The sequence below is a fragment of the Puma concolor genome, chromosome B1 (genome assembly GCF_028749965.1).
Source record: "Puma concolor isolate L17-30 chromosome B1, mPumCon1.1.hap2, whole genome shotgun sequence".
NCBI classification, from domain to species: domain Eukaryota; kingdom Metazoa; phylum Chordata; class Mammalia; order Carnivora; family Felidae; genus Puma; species Puma concolor.
The window spans coordinates 111,100,494-111,122,883 of NC_141670.1; the positions used below are offsets into that span (position 1 = coordinate 111,100,494).

The 22,390-nt window shown below is 37.2% G+C and overlaps 1 protein-coding gene, 2 long non-coding RNA genes and 1 pseudogene across 22 annotated transcripts in view; 2 read left to right on the forward strand and 2 right to left on the reverse strand.

Annotated features, from left to right (window-relative positions):
• The window catches only part of CAMK2D (calcium/calmodulin dependent protein kinase II delta), a 316,489-nt gene that overhangs the window by 227,565 nt on the left and 66,534 nt on the right, over positions 1–22,390 (forward strand). For 11 of the 20 annotated variants that reach the window (XM_086704327.1, XM_086704330.1, XM_086704334.1 and 8 more), the window contains exons 7-8: positions 10,298–10,400; positions 18,138–18,221. In XM_086704327.1, coding sequence (XP_086560453.1) covers positions 10,298–10,400; positions 18,138–18,221 — 187 coding nt within the window. Of the gene's footprint in view, positions 1–782; positions 856–10,297; positions 10,401–18,137; positions 18,222–22,390 lie in introns of all 20 variants that reach the window. The other 9 variants (XM_086704328.1, XM_086704331.1, XM_086704340.1 and 6 more) reach the window with 1 other exon arrangement.
• Positions 154–21,669, reverse strand: LOC147581807 (uncharacterized). Its single transcript, XR_015250286.1, has 3 exons — positions 21,455–21,669; positions 15,153–15,251; positions 154–295 (listed from the first exon to the last, which is right to left on the reverse strand). It is a non-coding gene; the product is annotated as an uncharacterized LOC147581807 (long non-coding RNA).
• On the forward strand, positions 10,407–15,864 carry LOC147581808 (uncharacterized). Its single transcript, XR_015250285.1, has 2 exons — positions 10,407–10,825; positions 11,058–15,864. It is a non-coding gene; the product is annotated as an uncharacterized LOC147581808 (long non-coding RNA).
• Positions 18,616–19,505, reverse strand: LOC112858670 (large ribosomal subunit protein eL6 pseudogene; annotated as a pseudogene).

The window sequence follows — 22,390 nt, forward strand, 5'->3', positions numbered from 1 at the left end:
TTCAGTTTGCTCATCTACAGGCTAAATATACATCATAGCAGAAAGGAAAGGACAATATTAAAAACACAACCTGTTAAGTTTCCAAGCAGTAAACTACCAGAGGCGGTTTGGGGGCAGGCTTTCCTGAAATGTCCAGCATTCACCTGGAGATAAACTTGGCCTGTGATGTATGTCCGCCTGTAGATTTAAACACCACTTCTGTTCTGAGACCATGGGTTGCTGTAGCAAAACAACTGGCTACACATTGCTCCATTTGAGTCTGATGAACCCTCAGGCAAGAGGTAATAATTGCCAGCTAAATTAAAGCACAAGAAGTTAATGATTTATCAAAAATTCATTACGTATCCTAATTTCACCTTAATGGTGCCTTGACTGCTAATGTGACAGCCTTTGGAATGATACTGAAAAATGGGAGAGAATAGGGAAGCAGTTTTTTTATATGGGGTGGAGGTGGACCACGACAGCTATAAAATTTCTACTTGCATTCCAGTTCTTTTCCTATAAGAATTTAGAACTAGGAAATGAGCTCCTGAATTAAAATATTTTTAAGAAGGTTTTTGTCCTCAAACACGTGGATCCACATTTTCTCTCACATCTGGCAAGATCCTGATTGCGCTGAGGTAGTAGTCACTCTACTTGAGCAATATGTTTACATTACTGAAGGTGGTAAAATACAACCCAGTTGTCTGCTGGTTTTGCACTGTAACCCAGTCTCTCTGAGGGTATACAGACAGTGAGTGTAAGCTTGGAACTAACACACGCCCCCTGGTGTTTGCATGCAGTCATTGCATTCAGCAGATCCTGGAGGCTGTGCTACACTGCCATCAGATGGGCGTAGTCCATCGGGACCTGAAGGTGAGTAATGCTGTTGGAGAAGATAAACCACCACACAATTCCTAATGACTGTTCAGCTGCAATTATGCCTGTAAAGGCAAAAATATGAGCAAGAAAGTTGTGTGGACTCATTCCAACACATTACGAAAACACATTCCCTTACCACAGTCTCGCTTATTTCATCTCTTCTCTGATACACACTTGAGACTTAAATAAATCCCATTTCATCCCGAGAAATAATGTCCTACCATTAACAATAAATAGGTTGCTATATTTCTTTCCTCCTAAGAATATAGCACTTAATGTGACTTTGAGTACGATTGATGGTCTCTTCTTCAGTCTGAACTCATTCTGTGGACATTGATCAAACATACTATTTTAGAGTCATACTGTGTATACCTAATATAATGTAAATAGTTATGAAAATTATAAAGAGAGTAGAGATAAAGTCATTGAATAGGTTTTTGGCCCAAGTGATTGGTGCTAAAGGACCTCCGTTTTGGGCTCTGAAGTCCAAAACGTTCCAGGAATTCTGAGGACATTGAGGCTTCCTGGCTCCTTGTTTATTTACATTCCTAAGTACTAAGATACTAGTGCCTTTTAAAACAGATAGGAAAAAGGTCAAACAGATTTAATGTCAAATAATATTTATGTAACCTGTATATGGACTCATACTTTTAAGACTTCACTCAGTTTCTGATACCATTGAGGATGAGAAATGTTCAGATCACTTAGAAATTAAACAGTTCAGGGGGAGGCTTCTCTTTCATCCACTCTCTGTCCCCTTCTGTCAGCACTCTAGTTTCACTTATGGAATTTCAGGGATCTAGTGAAGGCCTAGAAATTTAAGTGAAAGCACTGGGTGGGCAAAATAGCAAATTGTGAGCACTATGCGGTTGTCATTCTTTGTTTCAAGCCTCAGCCACTTCCAGGCATTAGTACAAACGTGGCCAAGTAATGTAGAATGTCAACTGTGTGTGTTCAGTGGGAGGACCTGGGCTGGTTTCTCACTTGCAGACTTCCCTAGTTACGATACATTGGTAAATCCGTAGTTACCATTCATCTAGTATGCTCTGGAAGAATATATCTCTAAGGATCCACAACGAGTTACTTGAAGATGTGATGTGTAAGCAAAGTATCACCTTAGTCTCTCAGATCTTCCTTCGATTTCAATTTGAGTCTGAGAGCTTTAAATGTCAAAAGCAAAGGTATGGTTAAGGGCATTTTCTTTTGGAGAGCCAAGATGGGACTGTGTGCATCTGCTAACACTTTACCAAATGTACCCATCAGGATTAAGGAAAAACAATATGTTCCTTTGAAAATTCATATCTTTGGCAATCACCTCAAGAATTCCCTATCAGACATGTAGAGAAAGTCCCCGTTTTGTTACTCCTCCGAGCTCTCACTGTACTACTGTCCTAAGTGAATATACATGAGCATACACATTTATTTGTACAATTTTATCAGATACTCAATTTAATACATTATCATTTGAAATATTTTACTCCATGTTATGTAATTATAAGTATACTCTAAAAGCCAAGGTTGAAAAAATGTTAATTCTCTTACATGACCTTAAAATCTATCTTGTGGGGTCATGATATTGGGCTTCTGTAAGTGTTCCAACTCAGCTGAGCTCTTCAAAGACTGGAGCTTTAATCAGAGATGGCAGTGGGTCTAGGTTGTGGGCTGTGCAAAAATATATTTTCTGACCTAGGAGTTAAATTCACTAGTTAAAAACTCAGGCAGGGGGCACCTGGGTGGCTCAGTCGGCTGAGCGTCCGACTTCACCTGAGGTCATGATCTCGTGGTTCATGGGTTCGAGCCCCGAGTCGGGCTCTGTGCTAACAGCTCAGAGACTGGAGCCTGCTTCGGATTCTGTGTCTCCCTCTCTCTCTGTTCCTCCCCTGCTCGTGCTCTCTCTCAGAAATAAAGACGAAAAAAAAATGAAAAACTCAGGCAGGTGATTTTTAGGGAGGCCTGATACCAAAGGAAATAACCTGCACATCACTCAACAAAATGTTTTTGTTCTCCATCCTTATTTTGATTTTGGGAGAGGATAGGAGTATGCTTTGTGTAGAGCTTGTTATAATTTTTGGGATTATCTTGGTTTCTGTCAAATTCCTGACTTGAATAGATTTCAGTTGAGTCTAGTTTTCAGGGCATGTTTCAGTAGGCCATTTCATAACATGATAAGAGAGTTCATAGCATACTAAAAAAATATATTAGAGGAAGTTCATACACACACCCTGAGTGTGCTAAATCTCTGATTTTGTTTTATGTCTTTTATATCTACATGTATACTTTATCTGCTAAGTATACTGCTTGTAATAGTATATTTGCCAATACATAAAATTGAAAGAGATAGGTAAATTTTTTTATTATCAGGCTTTAAACAAAAAATTTGCCCTCCTATTCTTAGGTCATATATTTTTGTTTCTATATCTTGATTCATTTGTTAATTCGTATATAATACAGATGTTTGATGCACAGTTTAATGTGTCCATATCAGTGAGAGAAAAACACAGAAAGTGTTCTGTTTTCCATCATTATTAAAGGCACCTACAAGCATATGAGTACTGTACAATTTGTTTGTAAGCCCATCCTAGAACAATAGCTATATTACTGTAATACCTACAATATCTACTTATAATACTACCTATAATAGTTCACAGTACCTAATATAGGACTTCATACCTAGTAAATACTTGTGGCATATGCTTTCAATTTAGGAATGAATGAAACTCAATGAAAAGCACATTTACAATATAAAAAGCATCATTGAATAAAATAGCTTTTGTGGATGTTAATTAATATTGAATAAAGAGGATAAGTATATCCTCTTTGATACAGTCATAACATAAAGATCATTATCTGAATAACTGCCACTCTTGGGAGCTTCTTAGACAGTGGAATCCACCAGATGGAAAATTATAAGGATCTAGAGACAAGGCTGAGGCATAGCAGACAATTAGAGGATGTCCTCAAACAAGCAGTAGAATAAGGTTCCATGTGGTGGGATATTAGCATAAAGGAAACACATCAGTCAGAGCCAGACAGTATCCAGTGGATACACAAGCCTTTTGTCTAATGTGCAGCCAGTGTCAAACCTAAGCAATATTAAGGAGTATCTACCAGTGGTGACATAATTATAGTACTATAGTTGAATATGACTCTCATCTTTGGGAGAATTTGGATCAAGGTGAGATGTTAGTAATAAAAATGATAATAGCTGCCATTTATCAGGCATTTACCATGTACCCTAAACTGTGATATCATATGAATCTTAACAGCTTTATGAAGAAGGCGCTTTGATATTCCCCATGTTGCGTAAAGAGAGCTTTAGCAACCACTAGTGAAAGAACTTACTCATGGTCGTTCAGCTAGTGACATATGATTTGTGCCCAAGCATTTTGTTTCCAGTGTCTGCAGACTTAATTGCTACCATTTCTCAATTCGTTAGTTGGATAAATCAAAAACTTTACAGAGGCCGAAAAATAGGTCAAACGATGATGGGAAAGTAATTTCACCGGAAACAGTAAGAATTGGAGAAATGATTTTAAGATTTGTGAATCAAATGATTAAAATGATTCTGCCTATGGATGTTCCAGAACTACACAAAATCTGTATCATTAGGAATAAGAGAATAAGTTACTTTTTAAGATATAATATGGAGTGGAAGGGGACAATATAATTTGCCAATAGATTGGTGTCCAAAGTATAAATTTCTTATTCAGGAAATCAGTAAAGTGGCATTGGTCCCAGCCTTGGGAAAATGAGGCATAGAGAAGAACGATATGCATTTACCACATGTAATTTAGGCCACATCAGACAATCAGTTTGAAGTACCTAAAAATAGACTGTTTACAAAGAATGGATTGCTATAACTCAGTGTTGAGTGTTTGTGAACTGAGGATTGAAAAGTCAGGTATAAAGAGAGAGGAACAAACATTCATCAAACATGTCTTAAGTACCTGTTGAGGCACTGTCATAACTCTGGGCATAAATTACAGAGCAAACTAAGAACAAACCTTATGTGGATAGAACCTATAGGCCACTGAATAAAGATCATTTTAAAATATGTATCAGGGCTGTTCCTCCCAGAAAGAAGGATATACATCACATGAATACTGCACCCTGAAAAGCATTAGGTTAAAAAGGTCGCAGTAACAAATCACAGCTCTTGAGGTCACAAGAAGTAGAGGGATATCAAACCAGATGTGTTCTCTCATTTAAGAGCCCGAAGAGTACAGTTTCTGTGAATCAGTTAACAGAAGTCAAAGGAGGCAGCTCTATAGCTGCGTTTTATCATATAACTGTATTTCACACAAAGGGGTAAGATTTCTTCAGTTCAAAGTACAGCAGAAATGGTTACCAAACTACTTCATGAACACCAATCTGGTTAGAAGACTTCATATACACACAATAATCTCTTAGCAGCACATCGACACCTGTAAACTGGCTTAGCAGAGAATGAGCTACCTCCTGAAAAACAATGTTATTTAATGGAAAAGTCATTAGGTCAATAGATGGAGAAAGAGAGGGAAGAAGAGAGAGAGGAATAGAATAGGTTTTAATGAAGGTAATAATTCTGGAGATTTGGGGGCACTTGAAAACTTTTATAGGAATAAAATTAAATTTAAAACCAGAAAAGAAAGAAATTAATTTTCTGGAGGACTATGACATGCAATAAATCCTCTTTAGCAATAGATATATCAAATTGTGAATGTCTGTTTTGAATAATTATAAAATCACAATTATTCCACTTTTCTCAAAAGCATACTTAAATACAAGTTTAACAAACCTATCATTTGTGTATAATGTATGTCGAGGTGCTTTAGAAACTATGTAAGTGATAAATTCCATAATTCATTAGTCATTCTGGTGTCTCTTTATTGAACCTGACAACTGTGTGTCAAGCCATAGAGAAACAGTAGGTGATTGACACAGTCCCACTGTGGTCACCCTCACTTCTTTCAGTCTACCTGAAAATATGTACTAATGATGTAGAAGTAAATAAAAAAAAAAAAAAAAAACAGGAATGGAAAACAGACAATTCTAAGGAACTTGCTCCATATATGCATGGTTATACAAATAATACTTCCTAATCACAGACTTACAGCACATGTGTCAGCTGAAAACTCCCTGTGCTAACTACATATATTCAGGCATCCATTCCATATAAAAATTAAAACAAAAGTCACTTGTACCATGTGCACAAAAGAACTTCTACCATGTTCATGAGTGAGATTGGTATTCAAGCTTTGCAATTCATGCAAACTTTCACTTAGTTTATTTCTAGGAGCTTTGTTCACACCTTCTTTGGCAAAGGAAAAGTGACTGAAAACACACCAAAGCACAGAATGCTTATCTTCATGTTGAAATAATTGATACACTTCAATAGAGGAAAGAAATCTAAAAAGACAATTTCAGTTCCTGAAAACTAATAAGCAAATAAATGTAAGAATTAAATAATAATGGAATAATGAAACTAATAACTAGCTGTTTTTATAATATTCATAAAGGAAAGAGCTATAAAAAAAAGTAAAGCACACATGATGTTGCTGCACATATATAGTCCTAGTATTTGAGTTTTATTGGCTAGGTTTATTGGCTGTGAAATGACTGATGCTGAAGATGGTCACCACTTTTGCCAAATCAGTTCCTTCATAAAGATCACATTAATTTAGAAATTCTCATATGTTTGTGAGATTTTTGAGAAGCAAGATTGAAAATATGTCTCATAAGTTCTCCCCCTTGTCTTATTTGGATATGGGTAGTAAATATTTTTGAGTATTTCAGATTCTTTTGCAACTAGCTACTTAGTGGACTGTCTATACCAATGGTATAAAACTTTCCCATTTTTAAGCCATTGGAGGAATTCCCTCAGTCTCACATCTTTAAAAGAAGCAATCAGAAAGCTGGCTTCAAGTCCTCCATCTTTTTTGATGTCTCTACCTCATTTAGACACTGAGGAGTTTGAGTCATTTTATCTCCTATGCCAGTCTCTGTCCTAAAAGTGATTCCAGCAACTTGCCTAGGTACTTTGAGATATTTGAACAGATTCAAGAAAATCTCAAATCACAACTAACAAAGTTGCCTCTGCATCCATATGGAAGTAGAAAACAAAACTTGCCAACAGTTGCTGCTCATTACAGCTGATATGCTATAAATGGTTGTTGACACTAAGACCAGATGTCATGGAAAATCCTGCATCATTAGGAAGCAATTGGGTGGGGAAGGAACCTGTGTGTGAGAACATCAGTAGAATCTATTTAAAAACCGACCTAAAAAGTGATCGCATTATAGGAATTTAGAGATAATCTCAATATATAAAGATTAGCATAATAGATTGAATTAAATTTAGGAATATAGACATCCTCCAAGTTATAAACATTCATTGCAAATGTGATGTGCATTTGAAAGTTGAAGGGACTCATTAGCTCTAAGACTGTGAGTTACCCATGTCCACACAGGACATAAACCTAGATCTTCATCTTTTTTCTAGGTCATCATGTTGCCCATTTCTCTCATGTTCATCTGTGCATTGGAAAACCTATGTTTCTGATTTCACCTTTCTCCTTTGCTTTAGAAAATCAAAATAGTCGAATAGTAGCAGATAAGAGTGTAGTGGTAATCCTTTTTAAGGAAGCAGCCACTAATTCGCTGTAAGATTCTACCATTTCAGCTTTTATGAAATATAATCACAAATTATCTTCCTTTCTGTCGGTGTTCAGAATTTGAACTAACCTACTTGCCAACAAACTTTTGTAGTACAACATATTTTTTAAGTTGGAAGCTATATAAATAGTAGAACATGATAACAGGATTATTCAAATTTTGGATATATTCCAGAGAGTTGTATATAGTTCAAATCTGTGTGCTATTTCTAATGTTTCATTGAAGCTGGTCATTAGAAGCAATCTTGTGATGAAACATTTTATGAAAGCAAAGAATCCTTTAATAAAATCAATAAGCATCCTGATTTTACAGGATGTAAAAATTTTACAGGATGTATTTTACAGGATGTATTCCGTAATTCAATATTTTAGGTTTGCCTAAAAGATATGTACAAACATGAGGCCATTTTAGTGCTATTAATTTTTAAATCTACACAGTAACCTTGAAAGATCCCTGCCTTTTCCTGTACATAACTGCAGCTGAACAGTCTTCATGGGTAGAAGGTGAAACACTGATCCAGATGGATTATTTCCCTGGATGACTCATGAGGCCCTATAGAGAGGTCTTCTAGGTCATCTCTAGGTATGAATATTTGCCCCAGTCATTCAGAGACCATGCATGATAAAATCCTAAGGTGTTCCATTTCTTCTGAATTGGCAGATACTTGGTGTTTAAGGGCATAATGCACACAGCACTGCCAAGAAACGTTTTTGATCTAGTGATAAGAATAAAAGCACAGTAAATATTTTAAAAGTTTACTTACTGATGGCGCTGGCATTTTCTCAACAACTTCAGTATTATTTGATCTAAAGACCCCAAATGACTGAGATTTCTAAAGTGATTGGAACTCTCCTTGAATGAGTGTGGTTGACAAATTAGGACAGATGTGTATTAGCAGAGATCTCTGACATCTCAATGCTTTTGAACGTGAAGGTTACGAAGAACTAAACTATTGCTTAGAGTTTGATGTGGTTTTTCCAAGTCATTTATTCCATAAATTGATAGCTGGAAATCACATTGTGATTAAATTAGAAAATGCGTGAATGTAGCGGGCCATAAATTTTATTAATGAAAACAAAATGTCAAATATTAATAATATAACATTGTTAGGTACTGTACTACATTAATAGATAACAGAGTTCCAACTAATTTTGAGTGTTAGGTTTTTACTAAAAGTTATTTCAGCCTGGAGATCTTTCATATCCTTGAGACATCTTTATCCCAGTGTCCACATTAAATTACCATGTGTTTAGTGTTGAGGTGATTAAAAAAACAAACCAAAAAAACCCCTATCAGCCCTAAGCAATTATAAAGTTTTCCTTACAGTTACCTATTGTCATAATAGTGATGAATCTGATGGCAGTGAACAGCAATAGCCCGAAGAAGCTGGTACTTGATTAAAACTTACTTGCCTACACTCTTATTTCTTGTAGACTTAACCTAATTTTTTCCAAGTTCTGGTTATGAGTCTTTGCTAATTTGCATGGCTGGCTTAATAAATATTGGTTTAGGCTGTGTTTATACAAGGTCAAAACAACCAACAGAATTGCTTAATTCAGTAAGAAAAAAGTAGCCATTTCATGAAAAAAAAATTATATTAGTTTGCTAACACATAAACAGAACCAATTTGAATGACCTGAATATGTAGATTTCCAGACAATTGTTTTGGCACTTGTAGACTCCATTGTTTCCCAACTTTTTTCAGTCCGAGGCACACATCTAAATTTACTGGGTTTTAGCCCAAGGTAAGAACATGTTGAACTACACTCCCAAATGTGTACTTGGGGATGGTGGACTTCACTGTATGTCTTAATTAGCCTCCTTTTCCTGACCGTCTTCTGCCTTTAGTTCCTAAAATCCACAAAGGCGGTCTGGGGAAATTCAGGATTTTGCCCTGATGCCTGTTTTCAAAGTTCCAGTGTGTCTCGATGCCCTGGTTGGGAAACAGGGATAAATAGACACAGCCTTATTCCAAGACTGAGTTATCAGTCCTTGAACAACGATAAATACCCAAGAAAATGAAAATGTGTATTTCTTATAGTATTCCAACATGTGAGAACACATATATAAAGAATGATTTGAATCACACTTTGTAGACATATAAATTATGTTTTAAAAAACTGGCTTATGAAGAAAAAAAAGCTAACTATAACATTTGGCAAATAGTAGTACACTCTTCCTGCCTTTAAGAATAAACAGATTCTTAAAGACAGCAATTTAATACGTAATTCAGAATAAGACTCCAAAATTTGTTCAGAAATTGTTTGGAAACATTGAGGAATCAAAATCACTACATTTGGGTCCAAACTCTTGAAGTCAACTAGGATTTAATTTGCACAGTTTCATTTGCCAAATGTCTGTAGATTGGTCCAACTCTTGTTATCATTTTGCCAAGTTTCCTTCTGCTGAAAATGTCTGTGCTCTATTAGGCTTCTAAGTCAATGTCCATGGCCAAGTCTGGACCTCAGCAGCCCTTGGAAGCATGTGAGCAGGTCAAGACAGGTGCTTCCATTCATTTGGTCTCTCCCCAAGTGTATTCTCTCTTCTGCCCAGTATCTCTCTAGTACATTTTTGCATCTGTCTGAAGCCTGCACACATGATAATTTTTAATCATTTTTCTAACCATATTTTCCCTGAGATTTAGGAATGACAGTCTCCTGGAGAGAGGACAGTGCATGACTTTTTTTTTTTTCCTATTCTTACAAAATATGTTGTTAGTTTTGAATAGTCACTTAAAATAGGTTCTCACTTCAGTCTCTTTTTTTTTTCTTTCTAAATAAAGCCTGAGAATTTGCTTTTAGCTAGCAAATCCAAGGGAGCAGCTGTGAAACTGGCAGACTTTGGCTTAGCCATAGAAGTTCAAGGAGACCAGCAGGCGTGGTTTGGTGAGTAGGGCCTCTCTCTACTTCATGCTGCTCGTTCTCTTCTGGCTCATTGTAGCCCACTTCCCAGCCAAAATAAGACAGAAATGTTGCCTCTAACAACAACCTGACTAAATTTGAAGACATTAGATCTTTATAAGCACTTAATTTTACTGACATTAAAGGGTATATGATCTAGAAGTAATTTAAGGGAAAATATTAATATGAGAACAGTAACACATTGACTTTTTCTTAAGGGATGAGTGAGAAAATGAATCCTGTACCAAGAATTAATGGGGAGGGTTGCAGTGTTCAAAAAGGACTTATTTTTCATTTCAGAAGAAATTTATTGTTCACACAGAACCTTACTTGATGCCAAAAACTGCTGTATAAATAGGTACTCAGGAAATATGGACTATTTCACATATTTTTTTGATTAAGAAATTAAGGTTCTAGGGGCGCCTGGGTGGCGCAGTCGGTTAAGCGTCCGACTTCAGCCAGGTCACGATCTCGCGGTCCGGGAGTTCGAGCCCCGCGTCAGGCTCTGGGCTGATGGCTCAGAGCCTGGAGCCTGTTTCCGATTCTGTGTCTCCCTCTCTCTCTGCCCCTCCCCCGTTCATGCTCTGACTCTCTCTGTCCCAAAAATAAATAAAGGTTGAAAAAAAAAAAAAAGAAATTAAGGTTCTAAAAATATTATGTGTGTATGTGTGTGTTTACCTTAATTATCTTCTGTTCTTTAAACTTCCAGTTTCCTCTCTAAAATTTTGATAATTTTGAAATTTCTATATGATGAAATTTTGTTTACAGTTTGTTTACAGTTAAGAAAGAAATTAACTGTGAGTTTAAATTAGAGCATTTCTAACCAGGCTTGTGGATTGTTTTAATATTTATCCTGTCAGGTTATTTTATTCACTTTTTTTTATGCCTCCGTTTTTGCCGCTTCTCAGTACTGACCCAGTTTTTCATGTAATGTCCCAAAATATAACCTCTCCCCAAGCCTCAATCTTACTTTTCTGACTTTCAATGTATTGAGGTTAGGTTATTTTTTAAATGATTTTTTTTCACTTCTCATTGCTTTTTCGCTGAACAACAACAGAGCACTCAAAAAAATGCTTATTCCTTTTGTTTTACATGCAGACCCTCTCTGTGTTTTCCTAAAGATAAGGTGTGCACAGAGCTTCCAGGATTCACTCTGTCTCTAATCTGTCCCAGCTAGTAAGTGGGAATGGATGACATGGCAGCCTTCTCCCATCTCCTCTGCCAGCAGCTTAATTTAGGACCTCATTTTCTGCTTCCTGTCCTGTTTCAGTAGTACCTGACTGTTACCCTTGTCCGTGAGTCCTCCTAAGCTTAATACCATCATTTGCATAAAGACTCTCCTCACCCACCAGATAAATTTAGTATCTCCAAATTTGGCATTTGGTTTGTCATATTTTGACATATGAATAAGCTTGTTCCTGTTAATTGCAAACTCAGAGAAAGTAAGACCTAGAATAAGTACTGTAAATTGGAGATACAGTCACATCTTTGTATCCTGGGTAAGAACATGGTTGACACAGATAAAGAATATATAGTAATTTGGAGTTGAGGTCCAACAGGAAGTAGCAGGGCAATCGCAGAGATGGACTGAGTAATTAATGGGGATGCTTGAATTAAGCATGAGGCCCTGCCCCCTCAAGATGCTGACACTTCCATATCAATAACTATTTACCATGCAGTGTGGGAGCATCTTAAAAGAAGCATGCATGAAGTGCTGTGGAGCACAAGAGAGGAAGTCTGAAATTCTGCCTGTGGGGCAAGTTTCAGTGATTGGTGTGCTTTTCTGCCTCCCTAATGGGTGAATGAGAATTTGTTCACTAACATAAAGGCCATACAGAGGGATCAGCACATACAAAATCTCAGAGGCATGAAACTATTGTTTCTATTTAAGGAATAACAAGAAATTTGGTATAGTAAAGTATAAAGTATACTGGGATGAGTGGTAGTTAATGAGGTGGGAAAGGATTTTATGTGCTTTTGAAGGATTTGGCTTTTATCCTAGAAGTTTCAAGGATCTGGTGAAAAATTTTAAGAAGGGAAGGACATAATTGGGTTTATGTTACGTAATGATGTTGTGGGTAACAATGTGGAGGGTGGCTTAAGGATACTTAGCCTCAAGGCAAGGGACCAGTTAGGCTAATGCAGGAGGTCAAACTATGCCTGATGACAGCTTGAACTAATGAGTACGCAGAAACAAGTTCCAGATACCATGCAAAACAGACAAGGTCTCTGAACTCTAAGGAAATCTGTTTAGAGGAAATCAAAACCCTAGAGGTTGGACTTTAGCCCCATCTAGAGAAAACTGGGAACCTGTTTCACAAGACTCCAGGTATGAAGCAGGATACCAAAATAGGGACTTAGATTTAGGCTAAGGGATGTAATTGTCAGAACTGGGTACAAGGTGATGATTAGATATCAGGAACAAGACAAGCCCTATTATCAGAGCTGAGGCTGCAAATTAACATCAGTAATTTGGCTTGGTGCTTGCAAGAATGATATTATTGAGCTCCTTAAATCTCCCCTGTTTTTGAGCTCTGTGTTTTATCTCTTGTGCTCTGAGCTGAGGACAGAATTGAGTGTAGTGCAAAAAACTCCGCTTTTTGAACTAGAATACCCAAGCTTATATCCTGTGGTTCTTAATAGCTGTATGATATTGGGCAAGTCACTTTAACTCTGTGAGGTCCATTGTCCTCTTTGTAAGCAGTTATAATAAACACTTCCTTGCAAGGAACATACCTGTGCTACAAAAGATGTTGAATAAGTTTTCAAAACCATCTTGGCAGGGAACACAATGTCACAGTTCTTTGCCTACTTAGTGACAGTTGTTGAGCAAATCCATGAGTGGAAAAACCAAATACCAAGTTAGTGAAAGCAATAGCATCCAAATAAAAGTACACAAATTTCAAATTGTGATCTGGTTTATTTCTAAAAGTGATCTGGTTCCAGAGAAAGAATGACAGATTGGGAATAAAATCCCCATTTCTTCTTCTGTATGATTCTATGACAGTTAAGTTCTTGCTAGGGTATCTATTAGAGTAATTACTTTTAAGAGGTGCATTTTAAGTCCTAATAAAATTCAGCATTTCAACAAGTGTAGGAAAAAAACATAGTTTATAAGCTTAAGCGAAAACACAAGTTTTTTTTTTTCTTTTTTTTTCTTTAGCATATTTTCTGCTTATTCTACTCAAGTTCAAGTGAATCCTCATTGTAACCTACCTGAGAAGGAGGCATGTGGTGTATATAATATATCTTGTGGGTGTTCTACTAGATATATCATAAATTTTAAAGTAAAAGCATGTTTTAGTATGAACGACTTGTTTCGATATTTATTCAGTATTACCTACCAGCATAGTCTCGTGTATTTGATTAATTTTATCTTTTAAAATGTATTATCAGTGTTAGGCAGGGAGTCTTTTTATTTTAATAAAATAAATTATTTTAATTTTAAGAAAAGAGCAGAACTCTTTATTTTGTGCAATGCAAGGAGTTCAGGCTTTTGCACAATTTTATTTTAAGAGTTCTTCTATAAATAAAAACGAGACAAGGCTTATAGAAGCTGTTTATTGCGTTTTTTCAATGCTCATTTTCAAGCCTAAATGTTTTTCTCATGATAATTTCTTCTGTCTTCTTAGCCCCGATTTATTTGAGCACTAGCCAAAATGCTAGAAGTAACACCTTGTGTCACTGCATTTGTTAAGATGGCTAGAAAATTTACCAAAGCAAAATATCCAAATACAGTCCATTTTCTCCTGTGGGATTAGAAGTGCTATTTACAATATATCTCTAGTTCTTTGTTGCTGTTAGGGCAAAAAAGTATAACTACCACCATCTTGCTTCATGTAAGAATTGTTTTACTTGGTTGCTGTTATGTCTCTTTTTCTAAATATTAAGGTTTTTTTTTTTAATGCAATGGATACATTTCCAACAGTAAGTAATTCTGTATTTGTTTTGGTATATTCTGATACTCCTATTGGTTTTTCAGAGTGAGAAAAACATACTATCTCTAAAGAAGGCAAGCTCTCATTAATTTCCTTGCTAATAACATACATCATGAAAAACAAGATTCTTATGAGTTTAATCTCCTGCTAAAGAAGGTTTTATCCATTTTACCCTCAGTATTTTGGTATTCATGAGAACACATTGCACAGTACACGGTTCCTTACTGTTTGTGCATTTAGATTATACAGTAAAACCTTGGTTTGTGAGCATAATTTGTTCCAGAAACATGCTTGTAATCCAAAGCACTTGTATATCAAAGTGAATTTCCCAATAAGAAATAATGGAAACTCAGATGATTTGTTCCACAACCCAAAAATATTCATATAAAAATGATTACAATACTGGAATATAATACAAAACGTAATGAAAAATAAACAACCTGAACCTATCTTTGAAAACCTTTGTGACTGGTGTGAAGCAAACAAAAGAGAGGAGGGTTATTGTTTAGGACCACTTTCACTATCACTAACAGAATAACTACTATCTATTAGCTTAATGGAATCTTGTTCTGCATGGGGGCCATTGTATGTGCTAATGCGGATGTTGAGTACAGTACAGTATTAATCAACTCTTGTCATACACCATATTTAATGTAACTGGCAATAAAGCAGTAGAGGAAAGGGTCTATATCTGCAGGCAGCCTGACCTAGAATGAAGCAAAGCATTCCTAAGCTTCCTCTTGTCTAGAAAAGCAAGGGACTGTCCACAGGTGCTTTGAAGTGACAAATAATACACTACCGTCAGTTATGGGCACCTTCCAACATTCTGAAGAATCACTGATATCTGCCAAACACAACAGCCTGAGACCAAGCATCCAAGCGACGATCACCCATAGTCCTGCAATGAGAGAGAGAGAGAGAGAACCATTGGCTCAGTTGTGATCATGTGACATTCGGCATCACATCTTACTTGTATTGCAAGACATCGCTCATTTATCAAGTTAAAATTTATTAGAAATGTTTGCTCATCTTGCAGAACACTTGCAGAACAAGTTACTTGCAATCCAAGGTTTTACTGTACTTCAGTATTATTAGGAGTAAGGACCCCACTGACTGCTCAAATGATAACTATACCAAATAAGAATGAATGTGATGGTGTTTTCTTACCATTTCAGTCTCCGGAAAAGGTTTGTAATAATTTACATTTAAAATGATCTTTTCATTTCTAAATCACATGGTGACTTATCTTTTATACCTAATAAAATATTATTAATATTTCCTCCTCTAGGAAAGGTATTCTACTAAGATATGTAAGACACACATTAAAGTTTACTGATGCTAGATAGGAGGTTATAGATTGTATATAAAAGAATACTCGACATTTAGAGTAAGGAAGGACCACTGAGAATTATAGTTAGCCAAAGAGATCACTAAGGTGGAAATAACTCATAGCCCACCCTTTGTTAGAGAAGATGTAGAGATAGAAATTGAGGCTTTAAGGAACAGAAAAAGTAACATCAAGGGCAAGAATGAGAAGTCTGTTTTCAAGAGACCTTAAAGAGATTAATCAGATCAAATGCTGAGGAGCAGAAAGAAATCATGTTGGGTAAATAAAGGGGAACTGAGTGATAAAGGATCTTAAGTGTAGGCTAGGACCTTAGTCTTTAACCTGGACTTTGGCATCAGTTTCTCATTGGGTTCCTTTGTCTGTGTCTCAACTTGGGAGAGGTTGGAATGAGAGAGAGCAGGTGTGGCATACCAGAAGTTCTTTAGAACTCTCGTGCCCAGCCCTACCTTGGAATTAGCTGACTGACATCACTCCTTAAGGTAATCCTCAAACTTCAGTTAATGGAACTGCCATTATTCAGGAATTCTTCTACCTCACAACTGTCAAGCAAATGCTTCTTTGAAATAAAGTTTGAAGAAGAGGTAGATCTGTTGTGGTCCATGTAAAGCTTAAACTATAATACAGGGCTTTTTTTTTTGGGAGTCCCTTCACACTGTCCATTCCATCTTCCTCCACTACAAAGAAAAGGAAAAGTAATACAAGGGGAAGGGGATTAAAATCCCCAGCCCTTTGCCTTACTTTCTAAAGTAATTTATTTCAGAAATAACCATGCCATTTATACACACACACACACACACACACACACACACACACATTTGTTTTTATATCTTTGTATACATTGTTTGTACTTAATAGCTTTGAAGATGGGAAGAAAAAGCTCCGTTCCACAGAATTTTGCATCCCAGTAAATATATAATGAGCTTCCTCAGTGATTTGTGGTTAGAGGAATTCCTGATTACATATCCTTTTAAAGAAATGTTTTGTTTTTATGTGTGCTTTTAAATAAGACTGCCAAATCAGAATAGTTATTTTTAGTCTTTTTGAAAGTAAGTATTTTTATTTGAAACCTATTATTTTCAGAAATAAGAAAAATGTTACTCTAGGTTCTAGCTATACATTGATTGTTATTTAAGCGTACCTTATTGGAGTTTACATTGATTTATACAATAATGAAACTTTTTTCTGCCATCTAGTTTCTCTTACCACATCTCTCTCAAAATTCTAGTTGATACTTGCTCAATAGTAATTCATTCAAATGTTCCTGAATCCTTTAAATTCACAGTTATGAGTACACACTGACTATTTATTAGTACACTGTGATCTCTTTGATATATTTCGGGCTTATTTCTTTTAGTGAATTCTTAAACTTCTCTCAGCCCCATCCTCACCTCATAGACTACCTCAATTTCCAAAAATATTTACTTGGCATCTATGTTTTGTGTCCTTCTGTTTTATAGATGAATGCTTCTCATAATAAAATTACGTAGATATCATGATAACTATCATCTTTTGTCAGGTTCTAACCCTATCTTCAAATCTCTCCTCATTTCTTTTCAGGTATAGAGGAGGAAAGACTTTGTCTTTTCCCTCTTAGGTCTGTGGCGGGGGCCTGTGAGTTGAACTGACAAAAGACTGATGAACAGGAGAAAAGCATACAATTTGTTTTAATGTTAATATTTTAATGCCTTTCTAGAGAAGAAATGAAGACCTAGAGAAGGCTAGACCCAAGGAATTATATCCCATTTTAACAAAAAGTGATAAACTGTGGAGATTTGACAAGACAAAGAAAAAAGGGTTTGGTCTAGGGGCATTAAACTGTGGGGGAATAATGAGGAAATACCTAGAGAAACTAATGGAAGAGCAAGGCTATTTTACTAAGGTTGGTTTGTGTAGATCCATCTTGGCACCAACTCCCATGCCAAGAATGTTCTCTTCCTGGCACAGGGAGGGCACCTTTTCCACAAGAAATGTATGCCCTACTTTTAGGTAGAAAGGAGGAGATTAAAGAGCCTGTCATACATCTGCTAATTCTCAGTTGCCTTCAGTTAAAAATAATCAGTATGCCGCCGTGGCATATTTTAGGGTGGTGTGTTCTTATCTTTCACAGGTTTTGTTTCAGTTCTGACATAAGTACGTGAGAATAAGAACTGCTAACCGAGTAGACTTAAGTATACAGGCTGACTGTATAGCACAATAAAGTAGCCTTCATGTCTGGAAATAAATGTACTTTTTCCAATAAGCTACCAAGCAGATTAGTGTTGATACTACTATAGAGAGAAACCAGTCTGCGTTATTTTCATCTTCTGAGAGCCTTATTTTATTTTGACAAACATATTAGAAGGTTAAAAGGTCCTCCAAATGTTTTATTCCTTAGTTTCCTATATCATATTGGTTTTGTTAAGTCAACTCTGACTCCTTAACATCCATTTTCCCTAGGTTTTGCTGGCACACCCGGATATCTTTCTCCAGAAGTTTTACGTAAAGATCCTTATGGAAAACCAGTGGATATGTGGGCATGCGGTAAGGAACCATCTATCTTTCTTCCTTTCCTTTCCTTTCCTTTCCTTTCCTTTCCTTTCCTTTCCTTTCCTTTCCTTTCCCTTCCCTTCCCTTCCCTTCCCTTCCCTTCCCTTCCCTTCCCTTCCCTTCCCTTCCCTTCCTTCCCTTCCTTCCCTTCCTTCCCTTTCCTTCCCTTTCCTTCCCTTTCCTTCCCTTTCCTTCCCTTTCCTTCCCTTTCCTTCCCTTTCCCTTCCTTTCCCTTCCTTTCCCTTCCTTTCCCTTCCTTTCCCTTCCTTTCCCTTCCTTTCCCTTCCTTTCCCTTTCTTTCTTTCTTTCTTTCTTTCTTTCTTTCTTTCTTTCTTTCTTTCTTTCTTTCTTTCTTTCTTTCTTTCTTTCTTTCTTTCTTTCTTTCATCTGTTATTTAATTAGGTTCTTTGTAAGAAATTTAGAACACCAATTTGTGAGGGTAAACTCCATTTGTGAGAGCAAACACAGAGCAGAGGTAGACCTGAAGCTGAGGACCGGCTTTGATTTTTGGTGGAATTTGCGAGTCCACAGCTTTCTGATCAACCTTGCACTGCTCTGTAATCTCATATTTTTCTTTCTCTGTGTTGAAGACCTCACCTTCCTGGCATCTGGGTTTACGCAGCTTCTTCTTAAAGTAAACATCAGTGAGGTGTTTGGGGATTTTCACACTGCTGATATCAATTTTGGTGGAGGTGGCAATGACAAATTTCTGGTGTGTTCTATACAGAGGAGCTCAATTAAGAGACAGAGGTCCAGTCACAAGTAGCAAGCCACTGCTCAGTTGCTTCAGGAAAACCACTCTCTTGCCTCTGTGGCACCCAGTGAGGATGATCAAAATGGCCCTAGGAGTGATGCTAGCTCGCAGTTTCCTCACATGCTGACTGAAAGGATTTTTGCCATGGCTCAACAGGTTCTGAGGCACATCTTCGGTAGGATAATACCTAGGCATTTTGTGAAGTTTAACCACTCGGGTACCACCATTCTTATCACCACCAACTGGTTTTGTGACAGTAGCAAGAACCTTCTCCTTTTTCTTTTCAATTCTGGATTTAGCTGCTGAATACTTCGCTTGTACATGGCCTTAGTCAAATACATAGCCGATCGGGAATATCTGCCAATTCCTCTGACTAGGACAGGGTTTCGGCTGCAGTGGGGCTTCTTCTTCTTTGGAGTTTTAGCCTTGAGGTTACCCTTCTTAATCTTGCCACCAGCATCAGCCTTCTTGGCTTCAGGTTTCTTCTCCGTAGTATCCGGCTTCTCAGCTTTTTCGCCCACCATCTTGCAAGATGGGAAAGAGCAGGAATCATATTTCTATGCAAATTTTACAGTATACCAGTATTATAATTAATGATAGGATCCTTTAAATTGGAAGTTGATGCTCTCTAATGATCAACTTAGGGTAGTAGTTCTCAAACTTCAGCCTACCACAGGTCACGTGGAGGGCTGGTTAAAGCACAGACTGCTGCTTCTGAATCAGTCGGTCTTGGGTAGGAGCATGTGTGTTTTTAGCAAGTGCCCAGGCGATGTTAGTGTTTCCAGGTCTGGAAGCACCTTGAGACCAGGGACACAGTATCACCTGGAGTGGCCATGCTTTTATACTGCTGTCCTTCCACCTCATCCAAGCAGCCCTTTCAACAAATGCCACGTCTGCACAACATGGTTGGCGGGGACTAAAAGGGGAAAAGTGAATCTTGGAAAAGAAAGCAATTAGTCTGTTCTGTGGACTGAACTCTGCTTTAGGCCTTTATCAACCAACTCTAATCAAATAAGTATCCTGTGCAGGCTCAAAGCCATATAATATGGAGGATTCCCACCACAATTTTTAAACGGAATTTCTGTGTGTTCTGTACACTGCGAATAGGTGAAAGACTAAAATAAAAAGGATACTATAGAATACTTTGAAATATTTTTCAACTGGGGTCATTGACACAAACTAGTTTTCTAGGTTGCTGACACTGTGTCATTGCTACCAATCTAAATCGTGTGGCTTTAGTGTGCCGCAGACAGATTTTGTTGCCTTTGGTGTTTGTAAGCCTGGAAGGATTTGTTTAAAAAAATGATTATGAAAATAACTTTTTAGATTTGGTTTCATGGAAAAAAATAATAAATTCATCACCATTACTTTGTAGTGCTAGGTTATCCCACACTATATATCTTGTCAGCTTGATCTCATTAGCAATAGCAACTTGGTGTTTGATCTGAAACTGGATGCCTCTTGGACCTTTAGACTTACCTCCATGCCCAGGAAAGCAGTTATGGGAGGAGCACTATATCTCCAGTCACAACGCCTGCGTTAAGGTCTTTACTTTGCACTTACCCTATCTCTAGTATCTCTGAGTTGGTTTCTGTATCTATCAAACAGGAAATATTACCCTTGTAGAATTGCATGGGGGTGAAATAAAGACATTTTATAGTTTGTAAAGAAATTTAAAATGCAAACAGCTATTACTCTAAAAGGTTGGATTGTCATTTAATTAAAGGGTGAGGTCTTGGGTGTCTGCTCTGTTCCCAAGCTCTGTCTTCCTTCTGCCTACCTGAGAGTATCTTCGAAGTATGAACTCGATGTCTTTGGGTTAGAGCATTGTCACAGAACATCCTTGTTCAAATCTAAATGCTAATGGCAGATAACTCACATATTTCCCTTGCAACATAACACCTTTCATCACAGATCTGTCATTGCTGATGAATTTAAAAAGCAGCAAAGAGTGTCCTGAGAGGCAGGCAGATCTAGATGGGTTTTATGGAGGAGGGAGTTGATGGGAGTGTAGCCAGAGTTCTGCACTCAGACCCTGAACACTAGTGGGCTAGTGTAGTGGAGACTGATCAGTAGCTGGGGCAAGGCACTCAAGAGTCTTTTTGCTGCCTTCATGAGAAGGTCACCTCTAGCCTTCCTTCACCTCCCTTTTTCTCCATCCCTTCTTGTTTTCCTCTTTCTCTTCCTCCTTCCCACCCACCCCACAGGTGGCAGGCAGTATGTGCACTGGTTGAGAGCACCCACTCACTCAGCTCTTTGATGCGCTTGCTGTAGAACCTGGCACAAATTTTATAGTCTTGGTATCTCAGCTTCCTTGTATAAAACAGAAAGTAAGAAAGTGTTTCTTTTTAAATGAAGTTTCAAGATAACTGATAAGTAGATATGTGAGAGAGAGACTTATGCATTTTATTAGATGACTCAGCATTATTGTTTTGATCAGCAGTTGAATATTATGATAACTTCATCTGGTTACCTGAATACCGAATACCTCTCTCCCTTTGCTTTCTTTCTTCTCCTTTAAATTATTCTTTTGCAGGCCTTTGATTCTGCCAAAGATGCTATTGTAGACCAGTTTCACAGCTCATGAATCCTATTCATTCAGACAATTTAAATAAATCAATTATTTAGTCCTTGCATTAAAAACATTTTTTTGACAATGTATCAATTTTATTTGTGTTTAAGAATGTCAGGTTAGGGGCGCCTGGGTGGCGCAGTCGGTTAAGCGTCCGACTTCAGCCAGGTCACGATCTCACGGCCCGTGAGTTCGAGCCCCGCGTCAGGCTCTGGGCTGATGGCTCGGAGCCTGGAGCCTGTTTCCGATTCTGTGTCTCCCTCTCTCTCTGCCCCTCCCCCGTTCATGCTCTGTCTCTCTCTGTCCCAAAAATAAATAAAAAACGTTGAAAAAAAAATTAAAAAAAAAAAAAAAAAGAATGTCAGGTTATTTAAAAGAAACCCCCCCAAAAAACCTGGTATTTTGTATTAGGGATTCTTTTCCTGGCTGGGGAGCAGAATCAGTGATGAAACTTATGTGTGTATGTGTGTGTGTATATGTATGTATATGTATATATGTATCCAGCCCCTACATAGGCCCTCTGCTTTAGTGGCTCTGAGTGGCAGCTACATTTTTTAATAACTATGACATATCATCGGGGTTTAGACTCACTGTCTTAGACTTACTAAATACACTATGCTCAATTTTAATATTGCTTTGGTAAAGTTGAGTATATCTGGCTTTTGAATTTTTTGTTTGAATGCGTTGTTTATATAGCTAATCTTTTAAAATAATAGTATATCTTGTAATAATAGGATTTCACATCTGGTAAATGCAAGGTAACTCATAGAGTAGAAGCTCTAACTCTCTTGGCTGGACAAGGGGAAAAAGATGGGTGAAGAGTAGCTTCCCTTCTTA